The sequence below is a fragment of the Scomber scombrus genome, chromosome 1 (genome assembly GCF_963691925.1).
Source record: "Scomber scombrus chromosome 1, fScoSco1.1, whole genome shotgun sequence".
NCBI lineage: Eukaryota > Metazoa > Chordata > Actinopteri > Scombriformes > Scombridae > Scomber > Scomber scombrus.
In genome coordinates this window covers 1,162,110-1,178,298 of record NC_084970.1, presented here as the reverse complement: position 1 = coordinate 1,178,298, position 16,189 = coordinate 1,162,110, and the positions used below count along the sequence as shown (strand labels likewise).

The following is a 16,189-nucleotide window of genomic DNA, read 5'->3' as shown; positions in this document are numbered from 1 at the left end:
TGTTTTTCATTTGCACCAGAGTTGAAGCCAGAGAGGGAAACGACAGGCTGGGCTGGGTCTGGAGCTCAGGGGGAGGATGATGATGGAGGAGGAGGAGGAGGAAGAGGAGGAGGAGGGGCTGTGTCTGGACAGAGTCATGCAGAGCTGGGTTATGATCCCTGGGCCTCCAGCTCTGATGCAGGGGTGTCTGGCTCCTCATCGTTGTAGATGTTCTCTGCCTGAAGGATGACAGCACACACACACACAAGCATTGGTGCACAGTACACACACACATTACTGGTGTCTAAAACTACATGAAAGTGGTTGAAAAAGAAAAAGAAAGGCAGTTTTCTAACACTGAAAGATGCAAATGGTTCATATTTACATCAGTACTAGAAACCAGGCTAACAACCAAAAAAGAGCAATGTAAAAAACTATTGGTAAGTAGCTTTATGCTCAGCTAACAGTTAGCTGTTTGTTTTTGTTATAAACTATGTAAAAATACTAATTTATAAGTAAAAGTATATATTTAAAATCCTACTTAAGTAAAAGTGCAGTATTATGAGAAAAATGGGCTTAAAGTATCAAAACCTCTGTGTGTGCACCGAAAGGTTGTGCCTTTTCTTAGAATCATGATTTCATATTTAATGTGACAATATCATTTTATAATATCAGATCATCTAAAAGGGGAAACGTCTTTGTTGGAACTGATAACGAGCACTAACTACATCTCATTGTATTTTCTCTACTACAAGCTCCAGCTGTCAGTTAAAGGCTGGGATAAACATCTGAATGAGTCTCACTCTGCTCACATTGAAGTCCATCAGTTACATACAGCACACTGATTAAGCTCTGATATGTTAGAGTGTTTCCAGCTGTTGTATGTGAACACAGCTGTATGAAGGCATTTGTATCTCCAGTGGGAGCTGTGTGAAATCTGATAACTAGCAGCTCCACCCAGATCAGTCAGTGGTGGAGGTGCTTGTGGGTAATGTAGTGTGTAAAAAAGTGAAGCTAACTGATCCCAGCTCCACGAGACAAAGCACAAAATGAAAGCTGGCTCTCCTCTGGTGCATGTGCTCTGTGCAGTCAGGCGTCTTTCATTTGAAGTGTTTCATATCAATATTTTTAGCTTTTTAAATGTTCTCAATTGAGAGCTCATGGACTGACAGCATGTGACCCATCCTCTCAGTTTGTAAAGCTGATGTTAGCTCAGCCGCTAAATAAGACCGTATCATTACCTCAACATTTAACAGTACCACCAGAGAGGCGTCTGATTGGTCCTAAATGTATTCTGCAGCATGAACAGGAAGAGCTGAAACACTGTGTGCAGGTGTACTGAGGAGAACTGCTGCTGCTCACTAATACTGATTTACTTGTCTTAACATGTCTGCTGTTTACTCAACTTTATATCAAGTTCACTGATACATTCATCTTTTCAAAGCACTCTACCTTTAGTACCTAAAAGCTTTGATTGAAACTCAGCTGTGATGTTCTGCTGGGTTTCATACTGATACGAATGTAAACTGCTGATCAGAATGTGACAGTGTAAAGGCAGAGGTGTGTTAGTGTAGTGATGGACAGCAGCTGTATTCACCATCTGCCACACTTGCATGATGTTGTCCTCAGACACTGAACAGATGACCCAGGGTTCATTGGGGTTCCAGGAGAAGTCGGAGATCTTGGCTGTGTGTCCACCGTGGATGAACTGACGGGAGGGACAAGTGAGACACATTAGAGACAGACATCCAGAGCTCATGGTGACTGAGGAAGTGAGTTACAGTAACATGACACAGTGATGTGGACTTGGATCACCTACCAGCAGTTCTGGTGGTCCGTCTTCAGCATCTTCAGCTGACTGCTCCTCCCCAATTTTACTAGAAACAAAAACAATCAACTGAGTATAAAATCAAGTATGTAACATTTAGTGAGTGATGTTAGACAAACATTGCTTATATTGTTACAATCAAAGCTATGAAGACTACACTTACACTCATCAGAGTATCTGTTAAGTACAAATAAAATGACTTTTAAAAACCTCTTTAAGGACAAAATAATACCAGTGCTGAGACATTATATATTATGAGATATATAATAATACTAAAGCAGGATTTTACTGTTGTAGTGGGTTGAAATGGAGCTCATTTTGAAATCATTTATATAGGACTGCAACTGCTGATTATTTTTTACTTTACTTAATTTAATGCTTTAACTCCTACAACTCCAGACATTTTAAAGACTTTTGAAGGGTCTGCAGGGATCCCCATCATATGTGTAGTCTACCTACTGGATCACTCTACATGTGAACTGGCCATACAGGGATCCTATACTTACAACTAGAGCTTCTCTGCTTTTGGGATCTTCAGTTTGACAAATACTGATAGTGACTTATAGTGCTGCATTATGTCAGCAGGTCAATAACAATATATTTCAATAAAGAAATACCAAAAATGTTTGTGATCATTTAGAAATAGTGTCTCCAACTGTACAGTGTCTGTCCACCAGAGAGCACTGAGCAGTTTCATTTCATACTGTAAAGCTCTCTGTTGAGCATGTGCTCACTAATGTAAAAAAATAAAAAAATAACTTGAGGAATCCTTATCAAAAAGGTTCATAATGTCTTTATGGAAAAGAAAATATGATTAATAACAACATTAATATAAACTAATAACTGCCAAATACATCATTGTGATTTTTCCAAGCCTTTAAATATGAGCCTAAATATTCATGTATTGATCATACTCTTGAGAACTGCTACCACCATGCTTCAGTGCTGCTTTGATTATGACTCATCTTAATTAGAAAGCCTACACAGTGACTACCTCATCAATCATCAATCTATACTCAATCACCTGACCAACACCCATACTGAAAGCAAGTAATACAGGTCATTTACTTAGTTGATGTATAGGATCATAGATATTATGATGTCATGTTTATATATTAGATCACATATAAAGAATACCAGTTCATTTAGTTATTGAACTACCAAGTAAGTACAAATATCCTCCCAACACTATTACATGAATTCATATTAATGTCTGACAGGGTGTTTTGTCTGTTCACCCAAACTGAAACAAAGCATTAAACTGTCAATTTTAGATCATGTAAATTTTAACAGTTGTGACTCATCATGTACTGTAAAGTCATGAAGATACCACTTCTGGTTTGCTCATAGATGAACATTTGTTGATCACACTTTGTACATGTTTCTAATACTTGTCTAAATGTTAATAGTTAACAGACATGACAGCTGGGAGTTGTTCTGTTGAGTTCAGATAAGATGGGTTGAGTTTTGCAGTGGTGGTAATTAATAGACGTCATCATATCTGGCATGGTTTCATCTTATGGGTGTTTTTTTTGCTGCACACTAATCCCTTGATCCTGTTTCCTAAAACTCCTCATCAGCAATTAAACACCACCCATCACAGCTGAATAGAAAGACTTGGATTGAGAGGTGTTGTTTTTACCTGAGATCCCAGACATTGAGACGCCGGTCGGTGCCGCTGGAGGCCAGGATGGTCTCATTGTGAGGAGACCATTGTACCTAATGAAGAGGACAGCTGGTCAACAAGGTGCTCATACAGCAGCAAGGAGCTTTAATTGTAGAAAATCACATCTGACTGAAAAAAAAACTTTCACATCAGCCAATCAGCTGCTGCCGTTGAAGATTCTCCTCATAATGCAACTTTGATATAGTCAGTACATGTAGATCTGTTAACTGTGATTACACTGTGTATTACTACTGCATTTCAGATGCTTATGACACTCATTAGGCATCATGTTCACAGTCTGCAACAGCTGACTGATATTCATTTAAATGTGTTTGACTAACAAATGAATTCCAACACATTTTCATACATGTTGTGTTTGCTCAGCACTTTGCAGCACTTTGAGAACTTACCTGGAAAATTTCATCTTTGTGAGACTCAAAGGAGTGAAGCTTCAGTTTGAGGTTCCTGAGATCCCACAATGCAACAGTCTGACAAAAACAAAGAAATGCATTCAGTAATTAATACAAGTTTTATTCAAAGCTGCTTTTTTATTGTCAGTCATTCTGTAAATCATGTCCATTAAATAACACAGTGTGGTCGGGGTCTGTTCTCTACCTTGTCAGCAGAACCAGTGGCCAGAATGAACTCGCTGTAGGGGTTGAAGCTCAGACAGTTGACTTCAGCAGTGTGAGCGTCTACTGCGTGGCTGGCTTTGGACGTGTTGTTGGATCGAGTGTCCCATCTGTTGGAGGATGAAGGACGAGGATGAGACAGGTGTGTAAACAGCACCACACAGACTATCTATTTGTATCCGTCACTTACATCATGAGTTTTTGGTCGTCGGCCACGGAGCCGAACAGTGATTCGTGGAGCAGATGCCAGGAAACGTCTTCCACCACAGCTGTGTGGCCGGTGAAGATGGTCTTGGCATCCACGATCTTCCCTTCTTTTGGACCGGCCCCGATGTCCCATAGACAGATAGTCTGTGGAGGGAGATCAAAGCAGGGAGAATGGGGTGTTAATTTATTATAGGCGCAGAGCACGCTGCATCACTGATCAAAGCCACAATCTATCATCACAATTCATTTCCAGCTATGTCCCTGCTGCTTTCAGGCTGGAGCAAAACAGTCAGCAGATGAGACTCTACTCTAGTCTTACCAGATGAGCTCATTAACCCTTTCATCAACACCACCCATCAGTTTCCACTGCATGATTGACATTTAAACCATTGATCTCTCACTTTTATTATTGATTCTGACTAAAATGTTACATGTGATTCAGGAAGGTGGGAGGTGTGTCCTGTCCACTCAGCCTTGTAGTTAAAGGTTATTGTGACATACAGTATAATAGATTGAAGTCAGACCAGATGTCACCTGGCGAAATGGACATCTTAATTTGTTTTGGAAAGTTTTTTCCCCCCAAATTAGCTGCGTAATCACGGAGTCTTTCATGTACCTCCAGGTGACTGTGAACGTAATAAACCTAAAGCTTCAGTCACTAGCAAAACCATTTTATATTTATTAGTTACACCTAGCTCAAACCAATGTAGTCTAATACAACATCCCTGTTATATTAGCATATCCTTATAGAAGGCATTAGGGCTGGGTATCAGTTCTCGATACCTTTAAGGTATCAACCAAACTAAATAGATACCAAGTAGTATGGAAACAGCTAGAAAATATGACTATTTGTATGGGCTTACTCACAACCAATCAACACAAGCGTTCTTTGATTGCCACAGCAGCTACAACCCATCTGTGGCTGTGAAGTTGGGTGAATTTGAGTTAGCGTGCTTAGCAGTTCAGCAGCCAAGATGTCACTTAAACGCTCTAAAGTGTTATTGTAGTTTACTAAAGTACTAAAGTATACTATTCATATGATGGGCATGGAATGAAGTACTCAGTTGGTATCAGTTTCACTTTAAAGGTACTTGGATTGGTACTGATTAGGGGTGTGACGATACACTCAGCTCACAAGATGAGATTTTAACTATATTTTTAAGAAAACTTCAATGAGGAAATACATGACTGTTCTTTTATTTAAAATTCCCAAAAATGGAAATTGAATTGAAATGTTTGAACTAATCATCTTGTAATGAATCACTTTTTTCTACTTTGTAAATATATAATGATCATATGCAGTATGCAGCACTGTAAAAGGTTTCCCCATATAGATATTTTATAGGTGGATCATTTTGGTATTTATGGAAATAACAACCATAAATACAAAAGTTAAATATAATCACAAATACTAAAAAGTAAATTATAAAGAGTAGAAACAATTCTAATATATAAATATAAATTAAATAAAGAATCCAATTATCACAAATTATAACTTATTGCTAGTAAAAAAACAGAAATAAAAGTAAATGCACAAATCCTGTATCACATTAATACACAAGTAGAACAACATATAAATTGTGTTATAATTTGGTAGTGTGACTCATTTTACTTTTTGCATCATTAGGCTTCCATAGCTGCGCTAGATTCCTCCGCTCCTCCTACTTCAGGCTCTCAGTGTAGAGACCTGAGGTCAATTTACCACTGCTCCTCTCCTCATCTCTTACTTCTGTGAGATCTTCTCAACAGGTAGAAGCTGTAACAAGCTTAATGATCCACACGTGACATTATAAAAAGAAGACATGACGTGCAAATGAGCGATAGAAAACCGATCGTCTCTTTGGTGCGCCTCTTAATTATAGCTTCGTGAGACAAAATTCACGTCGACGAGAAATATCGCCGCATTCCGTCGTGGTTCGAGATCTCGTCACACCCCTAGTACTGATATCGTCATTTTTTAAATGATACTCAGCCCTAGAAGGCAGAAAGTTCAGCTGTTATTGAAATTGCTGTAACTCATGGTGCTGTCAAATTGTATGCATGTGACCTTTCAAATCAGTGAGTTACAAAGACTCCTCTCAGTATATAACCCAATACAGTTCAACAGCAGCACAAACTATAGCCTCTGTAATAATACGTTGTATGAACACCTCTATAAAACAGGTTTAAACACTGGCCATTATAACTTGGTTTAGTCTGAAGTAACATTTGGATCCTTGTAAAACATGTACATATTCTCAAAATCATGCTTATAAAATCCTATTAATTGAAGAAGGATAAGTGTGTAAATGAAGATGTGCTTGTCTTATCTGCTCTAGTTAAGCAGTGAGTAAAGTTTTAGTTTCAGTCACTCACATGATCATCAGAGGCACTGAGCAGGTTACCACTGAGGTTGGGATTCCAGGAAAGACCGTAACCTTCTTTCTGATGACCTTTCAGCCTCAGGTCAGGGCTACACTCCCCACTGGGATCTGAAACACCACACACACACGCAACACACACCACATTCAGTTTCAAGATGTGTGAGCATTCATACACATGTATGAATTAGTATATGAGCACAGCAGTGGTCCCACCTGGTTTAGACGGGTGTTTAGTGTAGTCAAAGACCAGCACGTCAGACGTGGGGGTCTTGGTGGCAATGATGCAGGGACTCTGGGGCATGTAACGGGCTCGGTTCACCTCTCCTTCATGGTTGATCTTGATCTCGATTTCTATTTTCCCGCTTACTGAACCAAATCCACCAAACTCTGATGAGACAACACAGAGCCACTTCAGTACAGCAGAGGTAGGAAATGGACACCAGACACTGAACAACTGCAGGTTAAAACTTTATATTTCTTTTCTATTCTTTAAATCAATCCCATCCAAAAACAACCCCCCCCCCAACAAAAATTAACCTCTAGAGTAACAAAACAACAAAAATCACTAATGCTACAACATTTTCCTGACACCTAAAAGCACCTGCTGTGTTGAATGTAGATATTTCTATTTACAGCATTTAAACACTTTAAGTCTCCTGTCAGCACAACTGTTAAGCAGGACTTTAAAAAAATGAAAAAGGAGAGAATCTGCATGATTGGAAATAAACCAATATATAAAGTATCTTCTCTGATATGTCTCTGTGTGTGTTGATATATAGACTTGGACTGTACCTTTAAACTGTAGCCACATTAACATACTAATACTACCTCTGTCAGCACACCAAACAAGCAGTGAGCCTTCAGCACACCTGCACACAGCTGGATGTTCATCAACTTACCTGCTGGAAAACAGAAGAACACAGTTTCAGCACTCTGAAAACAGTATTAAATGTTTCTAATCAATGCTTATACCAGTGTCTGTTTTGTAAAACTAAAACTGAATGAGAATTGTAAAGCCTTACATCATTGTATTAAAGCACAACATCACTTTGCAATATACCTAAAAAATTGCAGCCTTTATTTAGGTTTGAGCTTGTATTAAATTAGTTTGCTAACAGATTGCAAACAGATACAAGATTGCTTAGAAACTTTTTTATTTTCAATGAAACCACCACTGAAACCTTTGTGCCTTTTGGTTTAAGTTAAACTTACCTCCTTTCTCGCTGTCGTAGTGCGATGCATCAAACTGGGCATCATCATTTGGTACCTGGACGCTTGCTATGACCAGGTGGTTCTGCTCATCTGATGTATGGGTCCCCAAAACCAGCCTGTGGACGGCATAGTCCTTTCCCTCGGGTCTAAAGAGTTCCACAAAATGAACATGGATTTAATCTCCTTCTATTCATACTGGCACCTATTGTTTTACCTTTCATACTAACATTAGAGCAGGGCTTTTATTGTGATTATAACTGTCACCCCACTTTTCACTCTCTCTTGCTCATTTAGGGCATCATGTTACAGTTTACAGCTCCATCGTAGCTTCAATGGAAACTCTTCACAAGCGTGAATGTCTGTTATTCAGCAGACACATTTCTAATAACAAAGGTATTTCAGCAATATTTCATCAGTTATACAAGCACATTTAGATGCTTCATGGCTGCAATTTACTCAGGTTAACCCTATGCTGACCTTTATCTAACTATCATGAATAGTGTCATTTAAATAGAGCCCATGAAGCCAATAAAAAATGATAAACACAGCATGAATGACGCACACATATATCTCCATAGTTTTGCTGTTTGCCATCTCAAAAGACAACCAAGACAAAGATGTTGCAGGAGAACTCCGGCAGTGTATTACATAACAGACAGGAACAAACAAAAATAGTGCAATTAGTGAGTCATTCAGGTGCTAGACATGGACATTGGCATGTAGCTAGAAAGGCATCAAATAGTCTACCAGCCTCCAGTCTCCATGCTACACAGCCAGATCTGATGGACACTGGCTGTAACGAGTAACTTCACACCCACCTGTTCACACTGTCACTGAGATTCAAGCCATGTATAATGAGCAGTAAAAATGTGATAGAACAGAAATACCTGGTGACATCTGGAAGCCACTGGACAGTAAGGCTGGGCCACTCCAGTGCGTGAGTCATCACCAGGTCATACAGGAAAGGTGTGTTTTTCTTCCAGATCTTGTACTCTTCATTGATGACCCTTTCTTCCACCGCATCGTCATACACTGTAACAGAACAGCATGGCATGGTTACAGGTATATACTGGAATTAATAGCACCCATTGCGCACCCCTCCACCTCCTCAGTACATTTGAACTTGAATTACTGAGTGGAAATTGAATACACATACAGTACTACCAGGGTTCCCACACATTTTTACCATTGAATTTTCAAAACTTTTCCATAAGTAATTTAACAAAGGTAGGCTTACATAGCGACTATAAGGCGCTGTAACGGGTTTTAACCTGCCCCCATCCCAAATGTGGACGATCAGGTCCAATTGTTTAAATTTTTACTGAAACAATTTTTTTTTAACAGAGCAGATGTCATTTCCTGTATTCTGGTGCCTTTTAACAGGTGTTTGGACACTGATCTCACTAAATGATGGGTGCATTTTGCAATTACATCCCAGAGCAAGCATTTGGCCCCAGATCACAAATGAAAAGCTATTAAAAAGAATATAAAAATTGATGATTTATATTTATATTCTTTGACATGGTAAAAGTGGGAGGTCCAAGTTCATGCAGCCTGTCTTATATCCATTATCTTTGATATCAGATCGGGCCATCCTTAATTCAAAACTTTTCCAAAACATTTACCTATTTCCAAACCATTTCCAGGTCTGGAAAACAGTTTTTCTAATTTCATAACTTTTCCAGAAATTACATGACCATGGGAACCCTGTACTACTCTGGTGCTGCTGGCCAATGGGCAGCTCCAATTGAGCAGTTAGGGGTTCAGTTAAAGTGCCTTGCTCAAGTATTCTTTAACAGAAGTGCTATAAGAGGATGTGACAACTATGACTCCCCCCACACACACACACATGTGGAGCAGTTGAAGTCACAGGTAAAAGCTGTCTGGCCTTTATATTCCACTATCAGCACAGTCTATTATAGAAGATGGGCACATCTTTAGGAATCGTAGCTGTTAAGATATTCACTTATTATTGAAAACAGGTGTGTTATTCAATGGCGTATTTCTGTGAAAGTAGTGATGGCAGAGTAACAACAAGCAAACTATTTCTTAAGTTGACTGGAAACAAGTGCAGTATGTTGAATTGGCTGTATACTGAACTTATAAAGTAGAGGTTTGACATGCTGCTGTTTTAAACAGTGTAAACCGGCTTGTTCAAACGAATAGTCCTGCTCATAGGACTTTGTAAAGCTAGCATATTATGCTAGCAGCCCTGATAGGGTTAAACGGCCGCGGCGCGTATACAAAGCGGCGCACGAGGCCACTGCTTCAAACAGTGAGTAGTTTAATGTAACCTACCTTCTTTATCCGCCATGTTCCAAACTCTGTTCTATGTCACAATGCTCCAAAGCAAAGTAACTAGATACACGCTGTGATAGTTAGTGCAGCTTTGCTTCTATCGCTGCTAAACTAGCTCCTTCCTTTTCAGCGCGGAATTCCTCGCTGCCTACTACGCATGCGTCAGTGCGCGCGTGCCAACGGGGGCCAACACTGCGCGTGAACTGCGCAGACAGATTGGCATCATTCCAAAATTGAACCTTTCACATTAAAATAGGCTAGATTTGGGTAATGTGGGACACTTTTTGCAATTCTGTAAAACATATTTGCATATGAATCCAATTCATTATATCAACACCTAATATCATTATGAAATCCTTTCCTTGTTTAATCAGAAGACCGTTTTTAGATATTGTACTCAAAAGGAAAATGGCATATATTAATGTTCCTTGTGTCAAATGGTTTCAGAATTTGTAGATTTTGTAATGTGGGACACTACTTTTTAGGCTTAGAAATACTTTGATTTATGCAAAGCAACCTTATCTGCCAAAACTTTCTGAAATACGCATACCCATATTTGGTCTTTTAATTTTGCTGGCCTTCACGTTTTTTATGCTTTCTGCCTTAAATAGGTTAAAAAAACTAGAAGCCTGAATGTTCACGTGTAATGTTAAACAATATAACTTACACAGTTTGCATGTACTAGTTAGCTTTAAAATAACTGAATAGAAAAAGTGATAAATGCACATTAGTCAATGTCCCACATTATCCTAATCCACCCTACCCATGTTATGCTGTCACCACCTCTGAAAACACACTTATAGTGAAAATGGAGAGAAAATAAAACTTTTAGATACATTTTAAGTTCAATTTTAGCTTGAGTCCCTCTTTTAAATGATTGCTATTTTTAAAAGATTCTGACGAATTGATGTTTTAGATTGCTGGATTTAATGTGTTTATTTATTGCTCTTATTTATGGCTTTATTGTTGTGTCTTGTCTCATACATTGTACTATGTTCCCTCTGACATTTTAACTATCTGTTTGGTTGGTGTTTGTTGAGGCTGAATGTATGGGCTGGGATTAATTGCCTATTGGGATCAATAAAGTTGTCTGCATCTGAATCTGAATGTTGTTACTTTATCAAATACCTTATGTCATACAAACATTTGATACTCCTTACCCTTTCTCTATACCAGGGGTGTTAAACTCATTTTAGTTTAACCCTTTGTAGGTCTGCTCAACCGTTTGGTAGAGGTCACTTTGTGTCATGATATCTGGTCAAAAACTAAATCAATTTAACCCATTTAACTTTTTGGGCAATCTTTACCACTTGTATGAGGTATGTAATGCGCAGACAGACCATCAGATTGTGTTATGGTTGCTATAGATACAGGTTGTGCTAGTGTATAAATGAAGAATAACACAAATCACTGCTGACATCAGAGATCCTGCTGGAGACATTTTTGAAGTTGAGTTTCATTTTTTCATCTTGTACACGAACAGAATGAGTCTCTAACATTAAAAAAAAAAAAAAAGAAGTTTAGAACAAATGAGGTGTGAATGAGTCTGTAGAAGTCTGTAAAACATCACAATTAGGCTCAATGAGAAAACAAGCCATGTGTTATATTGTCATGGCCTCAAAGAGGAAGGAAAAGCAAAAAACAGATTTTTTAAATAGCACTTTCTTGGTGTGACCTACAAAGGGTTAAGAGCCACACACAGCCCAATTTCATCTCAAATGGGCCGGACCAATAAAACATTTGCATAATAACCTATAAATGATATATAATATATATAACTTTACTATAATAAACCATCTATTTATAAAACACATGAACAGCCTGAGAAAAAAACGAATGCACTTTATTATTATGATATTATTCTTTTACAGATTATTTTGCACAGAGGCTGCTGATTAATGTTCAATATATGAATGGTTTAAATATTACCACAATATGTATTCATTGTTTTTTTCAGAGGATTGTATTCTGGTCAGGGTGGAAAAACCTCTGAAACAGCATTTTACATGAAATAGGCTCCTCACAGTTTAACTTGCTCCTGAAACCTGGCATCATTCTTTGTAAAATGATCCAGTGGACCAGATTGGACCCCCTGGTGAACCAGTTCTGGCCAATGGGCTGTATGTTTGACACCCCTGCTCTATACTGTGGTTTACCATAGACTAGTAGTTCCCAACTATTTCCTTATGGGACTGCTATTCTACCCTTGAGTAAACTGATGACCCCTGACGAAGTGACATATTTTATGGATATATCATGTTATACTACATACTATAACAGTAACAGAACAGTGCACACAATGACTGCTTGAGGAAAGGTTAAGTGATGAACTATGTCTTCAGGGTTTATGGTCTGGATATCTTGAATAACAGTAAGAAATGTCATGCCAGTCTCCAATAGGTGTTCACTCCAAACCTAAAATGCCCATAGTCCATAGTCAGTGGTGCTAAAGGGAAAGGCAATCAGTCATCAGTATTTATTCTCTGGGGACCATGAATATCTGGAAATATGTTTATGGCAACAGTTGCTGAGATATTTCAGTATGCATGGTGAAAGACAGACATTGCCCTCTATACAGCCATACTGCTAGAGTGGCTTAAAATAGTCTACAGATACAGTTTACTGTGTGTAGTTTAACTGCAGTGCAAAATACAATGTAGAATATATGTCATAATTTTGTATCCATGATAATTTTCAGAGGAGTTAAAGTAAAAGAGTACTGTTACATAATGACATGACGGTCCTGTCAAGTCCACAGTCTCAAAGCACAGATGAGCCAATCACCCTGCTCGCATTATGGGCACAGCTAATGTTTGAGGTAACAAAAGCTTTTCCTCTGGTGCCATCTTCAGGACAAACTTCATACTGTTTCCCACGAGCAGTATAAGGATTTATAATAGGCAAGGTGTCTCAATTTTTCTCCCATATTAAAAACCATGTTTTGTGATGTTTAATAAGCATTACAGTCCCACTATGCATTCCAATGAGTTTATTTTGTAAAAGTCTTGTCCATAAACAGCAAAAACAGTTTACAGTAAATTACAAACCTTGAAAATGCAAAACATGTTACAAATACAAGCATAACAAAGATTCAAAAGAAATGAAAAATGCATGAGTTTACATACATACAGTGTCTTAATCAGCTGTCATTAAAAAAAATAAATAGGTATATATTTCATGACAACAATAGTAGAAGCAAAGTAAAGGCAACTGGCACATAGTTAAAAGACAGTGTCATGTTTTATCAATCTACGTAAACTTTTACTGGGACAATAATACGTTTTGGCAAATTTGAAAATGCATTATCACACTATGTTTCAGTTGAAAATCATCTTCAGTTCTAACTTTCCCCTTACAGCTTAATGCAGTTCAGTTTAATTTCAGGTTTAGACGTTGAGACGAAGCAACAGAAAAAGTGGATTGTGTATTTTTTTCTTCTCCAATTCCACCCACATACTAACAAATATCTGATTTTAAAACAAAAGGATCAATAGGGCACTATCATAAAAGAATGATCTGGAGTACAACAGTAGAGCATGCCACTATAAAAGGCTTTGAAATATACAGTGATCTATTTCACAGATACACAGAACAGATGTATCACTTTTCCATAAAAAGATGAGCTGTTATCTAGAGCAGTCCAAGTAGAATAGTGGTCCTATATTCTACAACAAAAGTAAAATATACAGATATAGTTAATATTGAGCTACAATGTGTAACCCAGTTGTGCACAACACTTCATACATGTATCTATGTATTTCCATTCATAATTTTTCTGGTTACATAAAAGAGTAACATATAGCATGATGGATAATGTTTGACAGTTACTGAATATTCCCCAAGTTCCTCCCATAATTATCCTTATAAAAAAGCAATTTCAAGCTACAACTAGAGTGATCAGTACACTGCAATACCCAACATATATCATAGACGGTAGGAGAGTATATATATATATATGGAGATCTTATCAAATGTGTTTGTACACAGTGACAGGAGATGAGTGAGAAAATACAGATAGGAATGCACAGGTCAGCATAAATACTGACTGATGGCTATCTACACTATGTGTGGTTATGAAGTACTGAGAAGAACACTACCCATCCCTACGCCCTGATTCTTCTGGCCTAAACATGAAGTGACATGGAGTGACACTGACTGTATACCTGTATATCATGTTACAAACAAATAAGAGATGCACCTATACTGTATTTATTTTTATTGTGACACAGATTTCACAAACTACTGTATAACTGACTTTTTCAGCACATGTAATAGGGTCTCTTTTTCATTATAATTAAGGAGGTTGTAAATAATCATTTTTACTGTTATATGTAAAACATCTATAGGGATTGACAGGCTGATGAATAAATAAACCTGTGAGCTTTGTGATTATAATTTTAGAAATAGTTTAAACTGCCTGAAAAAGGCCTGTGCTTAAGACTAGCAGTTTCACATTTCACTCAGAAAAATAAAGCCAACCCTTTTCACATCCTGTCTGTGACTTTTAAAGCTTTTACTAGCTCTAATAATATAAGTTTAGGTCTTATAACTTGTTTGTTATAAATTCTTCATGTTTTTACATTAGTTTAAAGCCTTTATTCTCTAGTAGTCATGCTGGTTTACATTAGGTTTCATGTCCTTTTCCTTTGTAAATATGATAAATGTTTAATAAATTAATAATTCATGTTCTGTTTTTTTTAAATAGCAGGTTGTTGAGTTAGCTAAGACAGTATTAGCCTAAACCTGATGTAGCAGTGTTTACTGAAATTGGAAATTCCTCCTCTTATGTGGTTATTTGTTTGTTTGTTTTTTACAGTGGTTAGCCTAGCCTAGCCTAGCCTAGCTTCTGATTCTTGCTAATACAGATTTACATTCATGCTTTAAACGTCAAAAAAGCCTTTGCAAAGGTTGACCCCTTTAAACAAATCTTATTTTTCGAAACTGAATACAAAAAATCCATTGGAGTTATAGTAGTCCTCTAGCTAGCTAGCCCATGGCCATGCTAACATCTGGGCTAAAGTACAAACAATGTAATTCATGTGCGTTTCTCTGTTAAACACATTTGTGCTATAGAACTGTTCTCAAGCCACACCATGACAGAATGATGCAAGGATTTACCACGTTTAATTACTAGCATTACTTCTTCACTACTTTAGCTCTAGCCAAAATGTGACACTTCTGATTGCTGTGGGTGCACAAGTTGTTTCATTCTGAGTTAAGTTATCCAAATCATTATTTTTATCACACTGTATACATGACACTGTGCCAACAACTCCCACATTAAGATCAGTTTACTCATGTATTATGTCTTTTGTTGCTCTGTAGGAAGAGTTCCAAAGTCTGGGTCTCTGGTTGGATACTCCAAATCTGAACAGAAAGTTTGCGATACATACTGGGGGTATGGTGTTTCAAAAACCTGGGCCTTGACCAGTCAGGGAGAATTTGGTGAAAAATGCAATCAAGCTGCATCATGGGAAATGTATGCTCCAGCATTTTTGCAGGCAGAAAAAGCATAAAAGTCAGGATACCTCCACCTCCACTGCATTGATTTTGACCGTTCCTTTTCAAATTGGTCTCTTATAAGTTCCCCTAAACTTACAAAAGTAGTAAATTAATGTAATACCCATAAAGTCTATGGTAATACCCCATTAAGATTATTTTATCAAAGCTGTAAATGACTTTGTCGGTTGTGTATTATTTTTCCATGCTCCATGGATAATCTGAATTATGTGATATAAACAGACACACCTTTGCTGCTATGCTTTCTAATTAAGCAACAAATGGAGGAGTACTGTTGCAGATATTGAAAAGAAGACAGGGAACAACCTGAACCACTGAGAGCAAGAGCAGAAATAGTACAGTGATGTTTTTGGAACTTGACATATTTTCAGCAGTTGAACAGGTAAAGAGAGGTTTATACCTTACAATTTCAAACATTTCTATTCTGACTGGCCTATTAGTCCAAGTCAGTGGAAGAATGGCTCCCTATAATCACAACTCAAGT

At 37.7% G+C, this 16,189-nt stretch overlaps 1 protein-coding gene across 1 annotated transcript; it reads right to left on the bottom strand.

The window, feature by feature from the left end:
- Positions 1-2: 2 nt before the first annotated feature.
- On the bottom strand, positions 3-10,325 carry LOC133980643 (histone-binding protein RBBP7). The gene is made up of 13 exons (XM_062419411.1): positions 10,186-10,325; positions 8,775-8,919; positions 7,888-8,033; positions 7,575-7,577; positions 6,889-7,062; positions 6,668-6,783; positions 4,296-4,456; positions 4,089-4,215; positions 3,884-3,961; positions 3,450-3,526; positions 1,799-1,856; positions 1,577-1,687; positions 3-218 (listed from the first exon to the last, which is right to left on the bottom strand). The coding sequence occupies exons 1-13, from the start codon at positions 10,199-10,201 to the stop codon at positions 150-152; spliced, it is 1,281 nt and encodes a 426-aa protein (XP_062275395.1). The 5' UTR covers positions 10,202-10,325; the 3' UTR covers positions 3-149.
- Positions 10,326-16,189: the final 5,864 nt, after the last annotated feature.